The 18,022-nt window shown below is 32.0% G+C and overlaps 1 protein-coding gene and 1 non-coding gene across 19 annotated transcripts in view; one reads left to right on the forward strand and one right to left on the reverse strand.

Moving 5' to 3' along the window:
* The window catches only part of Ect2 (epithelial cell transforming 2), a 75,159-nt gene that overhangs the window by 30,207 nt on the left and 26,930 nt on the right, over positions 1-18,022 (reverse strand). For 16 of the 18 annotated variants that reach the window (XM_076867313.2, XM_076867316.2, XM_076867307.2 and 13 more), the window contains 5 exons: positions 11,812-11,931; positions 7,091-7,159; positions 5,273-5,383; positions 4,528-4,624; positions 2,692-2,773 (listed from right to left, as the gene is read on the reverse strand). In XM_076867313.2, the coding sequence (XP_076723428.2) occupies positions 2,692-2,773; positions 4,528-4,624; positions 5,273-5,383; positions 7,091-7,159; positions 11,812-11,931 (479 nt within the window). The remainder of the gene's footprint in view (positions 1-2,691; positions 2,774-4,527; positions 4,625-5,272; positions 5,384-7,090; positions 7,160-11,811; positions 11,932-18,022) is intronic. The other 2 variants (XM_076867314.2, XM_076867322.2) reach the window with 2 other exon arrangements.
* On the forward strand, positions 340-530 carry LOC143409100 (U2 spliceosomal RNA). Its single transcript, XR_013092607.1, has one exon. It is a non-coding gene; the product is annotated as a U2 spliceosomal RNA (small nuclear RNA).

Raw genomic sequence — 18,022 nt, forward strand, 5'->3', positions numbered from 1 at the left:
TACTGAGGGGGGAAAACATGCAAAAGAGAATAAACCATGTGATTTGGTTTAGATAAAATCCTGGAAAATGTGTATTATAGGAAGAGAGAGAAGAGTAATGGTTGCCTTGGAATATGTGGAATAGGCAGAGGCAAAAGAAGTGGAACCACTACCAAGGCATCTATTACCAAGGGGCATGAGTAAATTTAGGGGGTGATAGAAAATTTCCTGAATTGTGGTGATGGTTTCATAGGAGTGTTTGTATGCCAAAATTAATCAAACTACATTTTAAACATAATTTGAGGGGAGAAAAAGCATACTGAAGTTATTAGAAACTTATAACAAAATCTATTCATAATAATTACTTCTTGGCCTTTTGGCTAAGATCAAATATAGAATCTGTTCTTATCAGTTTAATATCTGATACGTCCTCTATCCGAGGACAATATATTAAATGGATTTTTGGAGCAGGGAGATGGAATAGTAGCTTGCTCCATCCACTCCACGCATCGACCTGGTATTGCAGTACTTCCAGTAACGGTGCACACAAACACTCACACACATACACACACAAAATCTATTATAAGCAAAGCATATGTTACTAATGTTGTCAGAATTGAATTTTAGCAAGTGTTTTGGGTTTACTTAAATGGCAAGGATTAGTGAATAGTGCTGACTCGTTATTTGCTTAACCTGACAGATTATGGTGGTTTCAATAAATCATAATAAGCATTTACATGTTAGACTAGATGTTCAAGAATCTAGATCTAGTAAAATTCCAATAGGTTTATAAATCAACATTACAAATCAACACTAAAATATCTCCTATAACTCAACATTAATTGAAAGCCTATGAGGCAAGGTACTTAAGAATACATTGAAAATATTCATAAATTCTCAGGAAGCTCAAAAAATGTTAAAAGGAAAAGAAATCTTTAATTATTTGTCTTATTGATTCAGTTTATCTGTTAACAGTAACCTTAACACTATTGTAAAGGAGGCCACTAGACAAATGATTGGTTTACTCACTACTACAATACCTATTATTAATAGTAACTTATTACTTTATAGTCTATTTGCCAAAATATATTATACATAAATAACAAATAGCATAAGTTAATAGAGTATTCTACACATTAAATAGGCAAATTGGGCAAATAACAACCTCACAGCTTTTCTCTTTTATAAAAATAAACAGTAACTGCCCACTTCATGAAGCTTATTGAAAAGACCAAAGCAAATAATAGTACATTATTTTAAATTTGTTGAGAAAAAGAGAATTATCATCATCATAGTCTCAAAAGTGTTATCCCGATTTCAGGATAACAAATCAAAAGTATGAAAAAAAATTAAAAATAAAACCCAAAAATGTATAAAGGCTGGCAGGTGAAAACATTAAAAACACCACAAGGAAAAAATAAAATAAAAAATGTAACTCCATAACCCTTTCAGCAGCAACAGAGGCTGGTATTAGCTGATGATTAATCTCTCACATAAGTGAATAATAAAGAATTCCAACTGGATTTTCTCTCTAGAGCTAGTAAAGTTTCTTTCTAAGAGCTCCTTTGCAAGTGTTTCTTTCTTTTCTTTTTTTTTCTTTACTTTCTTTCCGTTTCAGTACTAGAGATTAACCCAGGGTTCTCATGCATGCTAAACAGGCACCCTACCACTGAGGTATATCCCCAACCCTCCTTTGCAAATATTCTAATAAATGATGACATAGATAAGAACCTCATGCATTCACGGGAATCATTCAATCAAATATATTAAATACATTCATGTATAAAGTTCAAAGAGTTTAAGTGAATTTCATGAGGTAAAACAGGTAATGGCAAGAATCTTCCACTATAATCCTAATAGAAAAGATCATTTCTCATCAGACCTGTTTTCCAAATTAGACCTATAGTCAACAGCCTCAGTTTAACTATCAAGCCTCTCAAGTCAATTTCATTGAGTTTGGACTTGTAATACATCTCTAATCAATATGGTACTAGCGATTTAATTCCATAAAATTCTAGGTAAGAAAGAAAGAATATAGAAATATTATAAACCTTTTTTTTAGTTGTTTTTAATTTACCTGGTCAAATTTCTGTTAACATTTGGGTAATTCACATTAGTAAGAAAACAACAACATGCTATAACATAACTGAAGAAAATGTCTATTTGAGCACTTATAACAGTTTTAAGTTTCTGAACCGTTATTCTGTCTACACATAATAGTTTAATTTCAGAAACAAATGTTTTGATTAATACATGTATTTGCCTCATCTTTTTATTTTTTTAATTTTTTTTTTTTTTTTTTTGCAGTTCTCAGGGTTGAACCCAGGGCCTTGCACATGCTAGACAAGCACTCTATCCTAGGCTACATCCTTAGCCTCTTCTTGTCATTTTAATGTGCAGCTACACTATTAAAAACTAATTTATCCCAGGGCTTGGGAGGCTGAGGCAGGAGGATCATGAGTTCAAAGACAGCCTTAGAAAAAGGTTCTAAGCAATTCAGTGAGACCCCGTCTCTAAATAAAATACAAAATAGGGCTGGGGATGTGGCTCAGTGGCCAAGTACCCCTGAGTTCAAATCCTTGGTACCAAAAAATAATAACAATAAGTTAGATATTATTTTATAAAAAGTTGCTATTGATACTCTTCTATTTATGACTAAATATCAATTCCATTCTAAATCTAAAGAATAAAAAACTAAAACAATGCACTTACGTCATTACTTCTTTAAGTGATCCAATAGCTTTTTCTAAAGTGCTTTTGTCAGGATTTTCATCAGCTGTATGCTTCTTAAGATCTATAAAAATAAAATGGCTGTTTCATAATTTTAAAAAATTCAATGGTTTCCAATCCAAGACTTAAAAATGTGGTCAATCTTGATATAGCCTGATTGTTTTAAAAAATAACATCTACCCTTCACTTAAAAAAAAAAAAAAAGTTTTAAGCAATATTCCCTAACAAGCTTTTTCTTTTACACTTCACAATCAGGTATCCATACTTTTTTATTGACTAAATTTTTAGAAAATGTCACACTGATTTTCTTATTGAACTGTCTCAATTCCCTTCTAGTAACACTTGGGGACTAGTAGTAGAAGTTCATACTTCCCTTCTAGTAACACTTGGGGACTCATAGTAGAAGTTCATACACATTGACTCTTTTTATCCAGGTTGCTTATTGTGTTCCTTGTGCCATCCTTGGCACATTCTTACCACATCTATGTTCAATCTCATACCATGTCCACCAATCTTTTATGTGGACTAATAAGACAAAAGGCTTACAGATCACATTCATTTTAGTCATGACAACATTTGATAAATTTCTACAAGTACTTAATGCAATAAAATTGAGATATGCAAATTGGAAAAAAATCACAGCTTGAGAAACTTGAAGGTTTGTTTATATACTGACATTATAATTTGTAAAATAGGATAGGTTTTAAAGAGGGGGGGAATTTTATAAGCTGGTAATTGTCAAATACATTAGATAATCACAATGAAAACAAAAATCAACTTTTTACAATTAGTACTTTACCTCTTTCTAAACAAAACATTTTACAGAAAAAAACACATTTTAAACAGTCATAAAAATCAGCCTCCTTCTCTGCTATTCTTATTACTATAAGCTTAGGAATCAAAATTCTTTATTGCAAATTTTTTGTTTGTAATTTAGCCTTACACTTTAAAATTTTTTTTAATGTAATAAAAGGGAAATACTGGGGAATGATATCAGCCAAATTGTACTGTTATATTGTGTACATGTATGATAATAACAACTATAACATATCAATTAAAAAATGGGAAAAAAATTTTTATAAGCCCAAAAAATAAAAAACCAAAAAAGTAATAAAAACTGGCACTGTCCTAAAACTACTCACTACTTTAGTCTGCTGAATGTAGAAGAATAAAATATATATATATGTATACACATTCACACCCACATTCATATACATACTTTTTTTTTAACCAAAGGTAAAATTTATTCATAAAAAAAATCTTTGATGTCCAACTTTCTTCTACTGATATCTATAGTTCTAAAATAAATAGATACAGCTTTGAACAATCTAAGGAAAAATAAGAAAGTATAAGACCAAACATAAGGAATTTAACTAAAAATTTGGGACATATGTATCATCCTTTGCCTTTTAATTTTGTGGGTGAATTTTGTGGTACTTAAATATAAATTGATTTTGAATTAGTGACACACCATGAAATACAAGAAGATTTTTAAGTGGAAAGAAAAAGGATAAAATATTAGTCAACATAAGTAATTTCAGAACAAATAAAGTATTTCAGGTACTAAACTTAATTTTTATAGCATCTGTAATTTTTTTTGTTTTATTTTTTCTCTATTGTTATCCTTTCCTCTCATTGTATCTTCCTAATATTTGCAAGTGCTTTTTAAAGTTATCCATAAAGATGTTTTCTATATAAAAGATATATAAACTTCAATTCTCAAGAATAAGAAAATCTGAAAAGAAGAATTTCAACTGTTTTAGAAAAATCAGTTCCATGAAAATACATGAGTAATCTGAAAACAGTCCAGACAAGTACCATTTAAAAGTAATGCAACACTGGGTAACCTCTGTACTGGTCGAATGAGAAGTTCAACAAGGCTTTGCCGTCCACATTCTGGTTTAGCTTGATTTATCTGAAAGGAATTAATTTCTTCATTAAGTTTTCTTCAACGATTAGACATCTTACATTTATTAAATTACATCTGATCATAATTGTCCCTGATAAGAACTAATGGAGAAGACATGGGATCTCTGGCAAATCACTGTGGATAATAATCTTCCAGGACCTGAAATTTCCTCTTGGCCATCAAAGGTTAACATATTTTAAGGAAGTGAGTTCCTCTATAATCCTCTATATATCCCATCTTAATTTTCTCTTACATCTACATTTAAAACAAAACAAAAAAAAAAAGTTTTAAAATATTAAGTATGCTGGTACATTAGATAAACATATAAGGTACAGGTGAGGAAAGGCAACCATTAAAGGCAAAATGAAGTCTCACTGGAAAATCGCTAGGTATTTTGAGAGTTAAAACAAGTATAATTTTTTTTCTTTTTAAATAGCCATATACAACATCCTCATTTGCTCATCTGCCTTTTGTGCTCTACTACTTAATATATCAAATCTTCTGAAACAAAAAATATTTGTCACTAATATGTACAACTAAAATTAACAGACAATATTAGAGTGCTCTTATATGTAGGTAATTTTACTTAAATTATAATTTAATGAATTCCTTCAGAAATGATTCTGATTTTTATTTGAAAGATATAAAATTTACCTTGAGAAATGCATGAAATCTGGGTTTCTGTTTTTCACATTTAATAATAGTATCCTTGCTCATTTCAAAGAAGTTTACAAAGGGAGGGTAGGTTTTTACCAAATCTTTTGACTAGGAACAAGGAAAAAGAATCATTAATTTGTTATGCATATCACTTTTAGACAATGAAACTTAAGGTCAAATAATCCAGTCACAGTCTGACATCTTGAATGTAAAGGGAAAGTGTTTAAAGTAAGTTTCTTCACAAATTAAATACAGAAATTCATCTTCTAAACTTCCCAGTAAAGAGAGTTAATTGCTAAACAAAGTACATTAACTTGTAGTTTTACAAGGGAGAGAACTGAACAACAGCAGAGGAGGTAGAGAGGGAAGATGGGAGGGGAGAGGAGGGGCATAGTAGGGGATAGGAAAGGTAGCAGAATACAACAGTCACTAATATGCCATTATGTAAAAATGTGAGTGTGTAACCGATGTGATTCTGCAATTTGTATTTGGGGTAAAAATGGGAGTTCATAACCCAATTGAGTCAAATGTATGAAAGATGATATATCATGAGCTTTGTAATGTTTTGAACAACCAATGAAAAAAAAATTGTAGTTTTAGAAACTTGAAAACCAAACAGAAGCAAAAGTATATTAAATCTTATCATACTTACACAAATATAACAAAGAAAACTTTAAAACTTTACAAATTTTTAGAATATGTGAAAAAAATAGAATTAATCTACAGAAAATCTAAAAGCATGCTATACTATTTATCGAAGATTCCAAACCAGCATTAAAATACCAACTATATTACCCAAAAATGCAAATGAGAAAAGGAAAACTATCCTGAGACAAATAGGTATCAAAAAGATACGTGGTAATGATTTGCATATGTGGATTCTTAATCAACCAGGAAAAAAACTTCTAAGAGGGGCTGGGGTTGTGGCTCAGCACTAGAGTGCTCACCTAGCATGAGCGAGGCACTGGGTTCGACCCTCAGCACCACATAAAAATAAATAAAATAAAGGTATTGTGTTCAACTACAACTAAAAAAAATTAAAAAAAAAAAACTTGTAAGAGACTATATGCTAAGGAAGGAAGTTAAAGAGAGCTCTTAGAAAACAGAAGTACATGTGCCAATACTCAAGGCACTGACTTATAATTCCTATTCAAAGAAATTTTTTTTAAAAATTATACAGGGGCTGGGGATGGGGCTCAAGCGGTAGCGCGCTCGCCTGGCATGCGTGCGGCCCGGGTTCGATCCTCAGCACCACATACAAAACAAAGATGTTGTGTACGCCGATAACTAAAAAATAAAAATATTAAAATTCTCTCTCTCTCTCTCTCTCTCTCTCTCTCTCTCTCTCTCTCTCCCTCTTTCTTTAAAAAAAAAAAAATTATACAGTAAATGCTATTCACAGCACCTCACCAAAATTATTTTAATTTAACAACCCAGGGAGTTTTTACTCTAAGAAGCAATTCATTAGAAACCTTTAAACAAAAATAAACATAATGACAAACAAAAGTGACACCAACTAAGAAAAAAACAATAAAAACTTAATGTTTTAAAAAACTCATGAATCTGTGACCATTAGAAAGAGCAAACATAAAGTAAAATCTAGTGCAGTGCAACAAGCAGGGTTCTAACAATGATCGTGTGTTAAGTCATACATAGAAAACATGTTAGAAGTCAAGAAAAATTCCGATATATTTAATAAACATAATCATGTCAAAGTTTTAAAACATCTCACATTTCAAAAAGGAAATTTCCCTCTTTGCCAGTCCCTGATAATACTTCAATCTGAAAATTTTTAAAAAGGAAGAAACTACTTACATATTTAAGAAAGATATCACCAATGCTTTTGCTCTCATCCCAATTAATTATAAGATCTTCAAGATCATCCTGAAATAGCACAAATTGGAACATTTAAAATCAAACTTGACACCTCCTTATTGGGAAAAAGCACTCCAAAAAATGTTTTAACTTAATGTATAAAAATAGTTCATACTTTGTTCTTCTCCTCAATAAGGAATTTTTTGTCTACAAAGAAAACATCCTTTGAAAAAATAATTAAGAAAATATAAATAGTTATCAGTCAATAAGACAAAACCTAACTTCTCAAAATGTTATCACATTCAATCTTTTCTTATTAACTATAAAGCTAACTGGTGGAGCTATTAATTAGAAAACTACATTTAATCCTGCTGTTGAAGCATGTTATTTAATATAAATTGACATATAAGGTTAACATGCCTATAATCCCAGAGACTCAGGTGACTGAGGTAGGAAGATCTCAAGCTTGGGGCCAACCTGGACAATTTAGCAAGCATGTCTCAAAATAGAATTTTTAAAAATCTGGACATGTAGTTCAGTAATAGAGTACTTGCCTACCATGTGCAAGCCCTTGGTTCAAACCACAAGGACAACCAAAAAAACAAAACAAAACAAATTTTACTGATGGGGTCAGATGATAAATATTTTATTTATTTTTGGGGGGGGATCCTTTTAATTACACATATTAGGGTTCATTTTTAAATAATTATATAAGGATGGAATATAATTTGCTCTAATTCAGTACTATTTTCTTTTTCCCTTCCTTCTACTCTACTGATTTTCCTGCTATCTATTTAAAAGTTTGGGTTTTCTTTTTTGTTGTTGTTTCTTTGTTTGTTTGTTTTTAATTAGTGCCTTGTAAATATACACTTGAAGGTAAGATTCACTTTGGTATATTCATACATGTACCCAGGAAAGTTAGGTCAGATTCATTTCACCGTACTTCCCTTTTCCCGTCCAGATGGTAAATATTTTAAGGCTTGCAGGCCATATGGTTTCTGTCACAACTCTTCAGCTCTATAGAGTAAAAGCAGCCATACACAATATTCAAACAAATGAACATGGCTATGTGCTAATAAGACTTCCTTTATTAAAAAAAACGATCAGGCTGGAGTTGTTTCATGAACCATAGTTTGCTAATCTCTGGTCTACAAAATTCTTCATACTAATTCTAAAATGTTACATTCTTGAAAATTTTAGAAAATATTCTAAAGCTTATAAGATAATAAAACAAATTAAATGATTAAATGAAATGCCAAGAAATGACATTATCTAAATTAAAATTCTAAGTGATTTTAAAGTAAAAATCAATCAAGAGACTCTTCTACCAGCTGTTCTCCACATGTCATCCAAAGGAGCCAATGGTGCATGCCTATAATCCCAGTGGCTAAGGAGGCTAAGACAAGAGGATCACAAGTTCAAAGCCAGCCTCAGCAAAAGCAAGGGGCTAAGAACTCAGTGAGACTCTGTCTCTACATAAAATACAAAATAGGGCTGGGGATGTGGCTTAGTGGCGAGTGCCCCAGAGTTAGATCCCAGGTACTCCCCCCACCCAACAACAAACAACAAAAAACAACCCTAGGAAACACTTTCAGTGGGATCCATGAGATTAAAACTATTTTCATTTAGTAATACTAAGGCATTATTTGACTACTTCACTCACATTCTCTTACAAGTATACAGTTTTCTAGAAGCTACATGATATGTGATATTCCAACAGACTGAATGAATGTAGAAGGAAATATGATAACTCATCTTCGTTTAAAGCCAAATAGTAAATAAAATACAAACAATGTAAAATATCACCACTCTTCTCAATAATCAATCTATTTATGTAACCAGATAATCTATTATTATTATTTTAAATGAATTAATATATTTTAAAATTAGGTATCCTACATTAAAAAAAGACAAACTATAAGATGATATTCAAATTGCTAGTAAGGCATGCTGAAATGGTATTCAATGCCATTAATCACTAAGGAAATGCCAATTACAACCATAAGAGATTCCACTTCACTACTAGGATTGTTCTAATTTAGAAAAATAAAATAAAGATAATACTAAGTATTGATGAGAATGTGGAAAATTAAAGGAATGAAAACAAAAATAATGGAAAATCCTGGCAATTTCTCACAATCTTAAATATAAAATTACCCAGTAATTCTCCTTCTAAGTATCTACTCAGATTTGCAAACAATGATCCCAGTAATATTATTCATAATCACCCAAACTTGGAAATAACATAAATGTGCATTAACTGGTAAATAATTTTTTTAAAAAAATCTGTTATAATGAATATAATGAAACATTCTTTTGTCATAAAATGAAATAAACTAACATGAACATCATATACAAACCTGAAAAACATAATAAGCAGGAGCAAGACCTAAGAGGTCATAAACTATATAAATGCATTTACATGAAATATCTAAGAAAAGACAAATTCATAGCTTAATGGTTGGCTGTGGCTAGTGATGGGGATTAACAATAAATGGGGATAAAAGATCTTATTGGGGTAGAGAATCAAAATATTTCAAAAACAGATTTATGATGATATTTACACCATTTGGCAAAGTTACTAAAACAATTAGAATGCACCTTTTAAATAGGTGAATTTAAAGACATGTATAATGATACATAAATAAAGCCATCAAAAATTGTTGCACCTAGTTTAACTTTCTTTCTTTTTTTTTTTTTTTTTTTTTTTTTTAATTTTGAGTAGAGTTAATCCCAATAGATAAAATCCACACAGGGCTAGGGATGTAGTTCTGTAACACAGAGCTTGTCTTGTATACATAAGATCCTTAGTCTCATCCCCAGGACAACAAAACAAGTTTCTTGATTTTTACAAACCAAAAGGGATTCTGAATCCAAATAATAAACCATTGTCTTAAAATAATAAACCATTGTTTCTGCACATTCAGAAACTTAAAAAGGGATAAAATAGCTTTTAAGGCATAAAAGTGAACTCAAAGTAAGAAAACTTTGACACAAAAACTAGGAAAGCTTATCTACTCAAAACTGCACTTGAAAGAAAAAAGAAAAATACTATATACATGTCTAGCCTTGGGGCCATACAATGTAGCGTATACTGGCGACAACTACCAAGGTTTACATACTGACGCTAGGGCTTATTAGTCTTGTGCTCTTAGACCAGTTTCTTAACCTCTATGTAACTTAATTTCCTACTCTGAAAAATGAGAATAGCAATCATTCCTACCTCATAGACAATTAAATGAGTTAATATTTGTACAGCATCTAGAAGAATCCCAAACAGACAGTAGTGCTCAATAAGTTATAATTAGCTTTATTTTCCTTCATAAATATTTAATATAAAGAAGGGAACATAGAAAACTGAGATATAAAACAGAAAATACTTATAGTTCTGCCAGTATAATCTTATGGTATCTTTTTTAAAGCATGGAAGACTACAGAATGGATATATAGATATAGATACACACACCAAGTGCCAGTATAGTATTAGACAAACAAGAATTCAAATACTGGATCTAATGTTTATCAAATGATTAACTTTGGAAAATTATCAAATCTCTGGATATAGCAGTCTCACGTGTATAAGATATGGACAACAATAATATCAACTTCTTGCACTACAAATGTGGGAAAATTCAGTAAATGGCTGGCTATATTTAAAAGAAAAAAATGAGCCAGGCACACTGGCATGTCTATAATCCCACCAACTTGGAAAGCTGACATGGGAGAATTGCAAGTTAAAGGCCAGAATTAGCAACTTAGTGAGAGCCTGTCTCAAAATTTAAAAAAAAAAAAAAAGGTTGGGGATGTGGTACCCTTTAGATCTAGACAATAACTGAAATATGACTAAGGATTTTTGATAAAATGTAAGCATTTGATAAACTGCACTCATACTTATAATCTTTTAATATTTTTGCTTACAATGTACACTAAAAGAAAAAACAATTTAATGTGTTTGAAAACATTATATAATTCAGTTTGATGCTTTATTTGGAATATAGAAAAAACATTAATCAGTTTCACTCAAATTATCATATAGGAAAAATAAGAGAAACAAAGATAAACTATTGTTACTAAGAGTTCAGCATTCCAGGAGTGGTGATGCATGCCTATGCTCCCAGGTACTAAGGAGCCAAGTAGGAGGATAACTTACTCACTGGAGTTTGAGACTAGCTTGGGCAGCACAGTAAAACCTCCCCTCAAACAACAACAAAAAAGAGTTCAGCTAAATCTATCCCCAAATTACTATTTCCAGACTGACATCTGGAAATCCTGGAATTCTTCACCAAAGGAAAATATTTAAGAAAATAATACTGTCTCACATGGTTTGGGCATTTATCACCCTAAACAGAAAAATAAATTAAATGACCTCTAGGTCCCTTGCAGCTTCATTTATTTTCAAACATATTCAAACTCAAACAAACCTACATAACCCAAGAATAATGACAGTAAAAAAGTAAAATTCGTACTAGGAATCACATTTCTATAGAAAAGATTTCATAAAGCCTTAACTCCTATTTTTAGTATTAATCGAAATCAAAAGATAAAACAACAAATATTAATAAGGCACTAGAACAAAGGGGCAACCGATTGAAAGAAACAAATGAGGTAATAAAAAGTTTTCAACACAAAATTTATTAAGATAACTAAAAGATCACAATAATACACCCTATCCAAAAAAAAAGAAAAAAGAAATACTACCAACCTAAAGGATTCAAATTTACCTTTATCTTAGTGTGTACATCAAAGATATCTGGGATGCTACCAAAAATAGTCTTAATCTCTTCTGGTGCAAGGATAGGCCCACCACGCTGTCCTTCCTCTTCCAAGGGTACCTGAAATAACTAAATGAAGAAAAGCGCTAGTTAAAATAGATTGTAGGAAAGGAACAAAAGGTAAAATACAGATAGTGGTAAAGAGGGACAAGATGTTGATGTGAAGAAAAATAGTAATAATAAATACTTTCCCTAAATTTGAGACATTTTTTCTCATAACATTTCTACTCACTTACTTATATACTTATGTATGTATATGTGTGTGTGTGTATATACACCCTCGTCAGGAAATGTTATCTTACCTTAGAAACTAATATAATTTTATCACGGTTTTATAAAATGAAATTAAAATTGACAAGAATAATTTCTACTTCTTTATTCAACATAAAAAAGAAATCAATAACCAATGATTTCCAGACATATAGTTAATATGAAGCATTAAATGTTTTAGAAACTGTAGTATAAAAACTTGATGTAAGGGAAAACTGAATTTGATGCTAGAAGATCTATTTGTGTCCATGTTGTTGCTTGTATCAATTCAAAATTATAAAAGGAAAAAATCTCCAAGAACTAATAAATGTTAGTTGAAAAAAGATTGAAGGATACAAGAGTAGACATATGTACATACACACACACACACACACACACACACACACCCCTTAACTATAATATACCAGTAATATACAAGCTGAAAATAAAATTTAAAAACAGTAACATTTATAACAAGAAATTAACATACTTAGGTGTAAATATCATAAGACAAATAATTCTAAAAATTTCAAAAAGCTGATAAAAGAAAAGGAGCTAAAAAAAAAGAAGACATACAGTCATGGATTCAAGGACTCAACCCAGTAAAAATGTCAATTCTCCTACCAATTCACCTATAGATTTTAAGCACATGCCCATCAAGGACATTTTGTAGATACAGAAAATCTGATCCTAAATATTTCTTTGTAAATGCAAAGAAACATCTTATTAAAAAGCTATACTATTCAAGACTGTGTGATATTGTGAAAGGAAAAACACAGATCAACAGAAGAGAATTAAGGTCAGAAAAAACACCCTATGCAAATATGGCCAAGTAATTTTAGGGAAGGGTGAAAAACAATTCAATAGAAGGAAAGGAGAATAATCTTTCAACAAACGGTATTAGAACACCATTTGCTATAGCCACAAATGAACATCAGCCTAAATATAACATCTTATTATGAAAATTATCTCAAAATGGATCGGAGACCTAAAAACTGTGAGATATTTAGAAAAGAACACAGAAGAAAATCTTCATGATTTAGTTTAAGTAGAGTTCTTAGACATGACCTCAAAAGCATTATTTATAAATGAAAAACTCATAAACTGTACTCATAAATTCAATAAAAATGTAAAACTTTCTCAGCAAAAGACATTTAACAAAATTAAAGACATGCCATGGACTATGAATATTTACAAATCACATACCTGAAAAGGACTAATATCCAAAATATATAAAGAATCTAAAAACTCAGGAAGAAGTAGGCCAATTTAAAAATAGGCAAAAAAAAAAGTGAAGTTATTTTTATGAAAATAGATAAAGATGTCAAGTACAAGAATAGATGTTCAAGATCATTACTCATTATGGAAATGAAAACTAATGTCACAATGAGATAACACCACATACCTAATAAAATGCTAAAATAAAAAAAATACTGATACTGGCCAGGTATACTGTCACACTCCTATAATCCCATCTACTTAGCTGAGAGGCTGAGGTGGAAGGATCACAAATTGAAGGCCAGTCCTGGCAACACAGCAAGACCCTGTCTCAAAATTTTAAAAAGCTGTTGATACAGCTCAATGGTAAAGTGTCCCTGTGTTCAATCCCCAGCAAGAGGATGGGGAAGGGAGATGAACAGACACAGAGACAGGAACTGATCCTTTCAAGCACTGGTAAGGATATGAGCATTAGAACTATCATACATTGAATGCAAAACTATATAGCACCTCTGGAAAAACATTTGTCTGTTTCTTAAAATGTTAAACATTTCTTACCAAATGATCCAACAACCCCACTCCTGAGTATTTATCCAAGAGAAATGAAAACTCATGTTCATATAAAACCTATACATAAATATCGATAAAAGCTCTATTCATAACTGCCAAAAATGGAAATACCACAATATCGGCTGCAAATGAGTACAACTACTCTGGCAAACAGTATGGATTTTGCAAAAAACTAGGAATGGCACAACCACATGACCCAGCTATCCCACTTCTTGGTATTTATCCAAAAGATCTAATATCAGCCTACTATAGCAATACAGCCACTTTAATGTTTACAGCAACACAATTCACAACAGCCAAATTATGAAATCACCCAGATGCCTGTCAATAAGTGAATAGATTAGGAAAATGTGGTATAGATATACAATGGAGTTCTACTCAGCCATAAAGAAGAATGAAATAATTATATTTACCAGTAAATGGATAGAAATGGGGGAAAACAGGCTTAATGAAACAAACCACACTCAGAAAATGAAGAGTCAAATATTTTCTCTCATATGCTGAAGCCAGAGCTAGAGCAAGACAAGGGAAAAAAGGCAGTTGGTAAAGGGATTGAACACCATAAAGACATAGGGAAGATCAGTGGAATAAGTAGAAGAATGAGGAAGGAAGGGAAAGAAAAATGGAATGAATGCAACAAGATATATAAAGGTACTAAAGGGAATATCACCTTTATGTATATGTAGAAAAAAGAAAGCTTCCTACAGTACAGGGAGAATAAGGGGAGGGAAGGTTGGTAAAAGTGGAGTGTGGAAATTGGGATTGAAATCAAATTCCTTAGGGCTGTGGATATAGCTCAGTTGGTAGAGTGCTTGCCTCACATGCACAAGGCCCTGAGTTCAATCCCCAACACCATAAAAAAAAGTATTTGAAACCAAGTTCCTTGCATGTATGATTTTGTCAAAATGAAATTAACTCATATATATGTAAATTATAGTGCTCTAATAAAATTTAAAAAAAAAAAAAGCTAGGGCTGGGGTTGTAGATCAGTGATAGAGTGCTTGCTTAGAACGTGAGGCACTGGGTTCAATCCTTGGCACCACATAAAAATAAATAAATAAATAAAGTCATTGTGTCTATCTGCAATTAAATATATATATAAAGAAGCCAGCCTCATTAGGTTGTATGCCATATGATTCCACTTACATGACATTCTCAAAAAATATGAAAACTGCAATGATGAAAAAGAGACTGGCTGGGAGAGGGACAAAGGTGTGACTTATAAAGGAACAGCATCAAGGAACTTTTGGAGAATGAAAAAGTGTTCTACAGCCTAATTGTGGATACACAAATATTCATGTGTTAAAATTTATAGAACTGCATATCTCCCCAACAAAACTAAAATTTTAAAAGGTCAATTGTTCTTTCAAAGTAAGCAAAATAATAATAATGTATTATTGGACTCTTAATATATAGAGAGGTAAAATGAATGACCATAATAACACAAAGAACAGAAGGGACTGACTAGAAGTAAAACACACACATGGGAAAAAAAGTAAACTGTAAATACCTGAAGATTAAGAGCTATTACTATTTTTTTTAAAAAAAAGAAAGGTATGAAGTCAATAAACTGAGGATATAAAAATCAGTAATTTAAGCTTCCACTAGAAAGTGAAAACCAAATTGAATCCAAAGAGAAGAAGTAAAAATTCGAGCAGAAATAAATAAAATTGAAGATAAGAACTCAGTAAAGAAAAAAAAAAAAAAAAAAATCAACAAAACCTGAAGGTGGTTCTTTGAAAAGACGAATAAAATCAGTAATTGTCTAGCCAGGGTAACTAAGAAAAAAAAAGGACAGAAATTACTAATATTAAAAAGTCTATTTAGTTTCTTTGCCTATTGATTGATTGGGTTGTTGTTTTTGCTGTTGTTGTTGTTGTTATTGTTTTAATATTATTTTTTGGTGTAGATGGACACAACACAATGCGTTTTATTTTTTTTTTATGTGGTGCTAAGGATCGAATCCTGGTCCCACCTGTGCTAGGCGAGCACTCTACCACTGAGCCACAATCCCAGCTCCTTGTTTTGTTTTTTGATGTTAAGTTTTTTGAGTTATTTGTATATCCTGGATATAAATGCCCTATCTGAGGAGCAGTTGAGATTTTCTCCCATTCTGTAAGTTCTCTCTTCATGCTTTTGATTGTTTCCTTTGCTGTGAAGAAGCTTTTTAATGATTTCTGGTTTTACTTCCTACACATCAGGAGTCTTGTTAAGGAATTCAGTTCCTGAACCAATATTTGGAGTGCTGAGTCGACATTTTCTTGTAGCAGGAGCAGGGTTTCTGGTCTAATTCGTAAGTCTTTGATCTACTTTGAGTTCAGTAGTGTGCAGGGTGAGAGATTGGGGTTAAATTTCATTCTACTATATATGGATTTCCAGTTTTTTTTCAGTGCCATTTGTTAAAAAGGATATCTTTTCTCCAATGTATGTTTCTGGCACCTTGCCAAATATGAGACAACTGTATTTATGTGGGTTTGTCTGTTTCTTCTATTCTATTCCATTGGCCTTCATGCCTGTTTTGGTGCTAATAACTATGCTGTTTTTGTTACTATAGCTCTGTAGTATAAACAAATAACCCAACCAATAAATGGGCAAAGGAACTAAACAGAAACTTCTCAAAAGAAGAAATATAGTCAACAAATATGCAAGAAAATGTTCAACGTCTCTAGCAATTAGAGAAATGCAAATATAAACAACACTGAGATTTCATCTCACTCCAGTCAAAACAGCAATTATCAAGAACACAAGTAACAATAAAGTTGGTAAGGATGTGGGGAAAGAGATACACTCATACATTATGGTGGGATAACAAAGTGTACAACCACCCTGGAAAGCAGTATGGATTCCTCAGAAAACTTGGAACGGAACCACCATTTGACCCAGGCATCCCACTCCCCGTTATATATCCAAAGGCATTAAAATCAGCATACTACAGTTGACACAGCCACATCAATGTTTATAGCAAACAATTCACAATAACTAAGCTATGGAGCCAACTTAGGTGCCCTTCAAAAGATTATAGAAAATGTGGTATAATACAATAGAGTATTACTTAGCCATAAAGAATGACTTTACAACACTTGCCAGTAAATAGATGGATCTACAATCTGTCATGCTAAATGAAATAAACTAGTCACAAAAAGCCAAAAGTTGAATATTTCCTCTGATATGTAAAAGCTAATTCACAATTGGGGTGGGGGATGGTAAAAAATGTTCAACATCTCCAGCAATTAGAGAAATGCAAATCAAAATTACTCTAAGATTTCATTTCACTCCAGTCAGAAAGGCAGCTATTAAGAATACAAACAATAATAAGTGTTGGTGAGGATGTGGGAGAAAAGGTATCATACATTGCTGGTGGGACTGTAAATTGGAGTAACCAATCTGGAAAGCAGTATGGAGATTCCCTGGAAAACTGGGAATGAAATTACCATTTGACCCAGCTATCCCACTCCTCGGTTTATACCCAAAGGACGTAAAAACAACATACCACAGTGAGGAAGCCACAATTCACAATAACTAAATTGTGGAACCAACCTAGATGTGGTATATATACACAATGGAATTTTACTCAGAATTAAAAGAAAAAAATCATTGCATTTGCAGGTAAATGGATGGAGTTGGAGAATATCATGCTAAGTGAAGTAGGCCAATTCCCCAAAACCAAAGGTTGAATGTTTTCTCTGATTTGTGGATGCTGCACCATAATGGGGGTGGGGGGAAGCATGGGAGGAATGGGGAAATTTAGATAGGGCAAAGGGGAGGGAGGGGAAGGGAGGGGCAAAAAAAAAAAAAAAGGGTGGGTGGTTAAAAAAGAGTTGTGTGGAACAGAAAAAGGGGAATGAAGGGAAGGAAAGAGGAATGAGAAAAGGAAAGACAACAGAAGGAACTTGACTTAACTTTCCTATATACATATGTGAATACACCACAGTGAATCTCACCATCAAGTACATCCACAAGAAATTATTTTTTAAAAAATAACTAGGATAAATGGCAGAAAGATCAGTAGAGGAAAGGGAGCAAGAAATGGAGCAGTGGAGGGGAATGGGAGGTATTAAGGACTAAATTAGAATAAAATGTATTCCATGCTTTTACCATTATGTTAAAATGCATTCTGTTATTT

Source organism: Callospermophilus lateralis, chromosome 10 (genome assembly GCF_048772815.1).
Source record: "Callospermophilus lateralis isolate mCalLat2 chromosome 10, mCalLat2.hap1, whole genome shotgun sequence".
Classification (NCBI taxonomy): Eukaryota; Metazoa; Chordata; class Mammalia; order Rodentia; family Sciuridae; genus Callospermophilus; species Callospermophilus lateralis.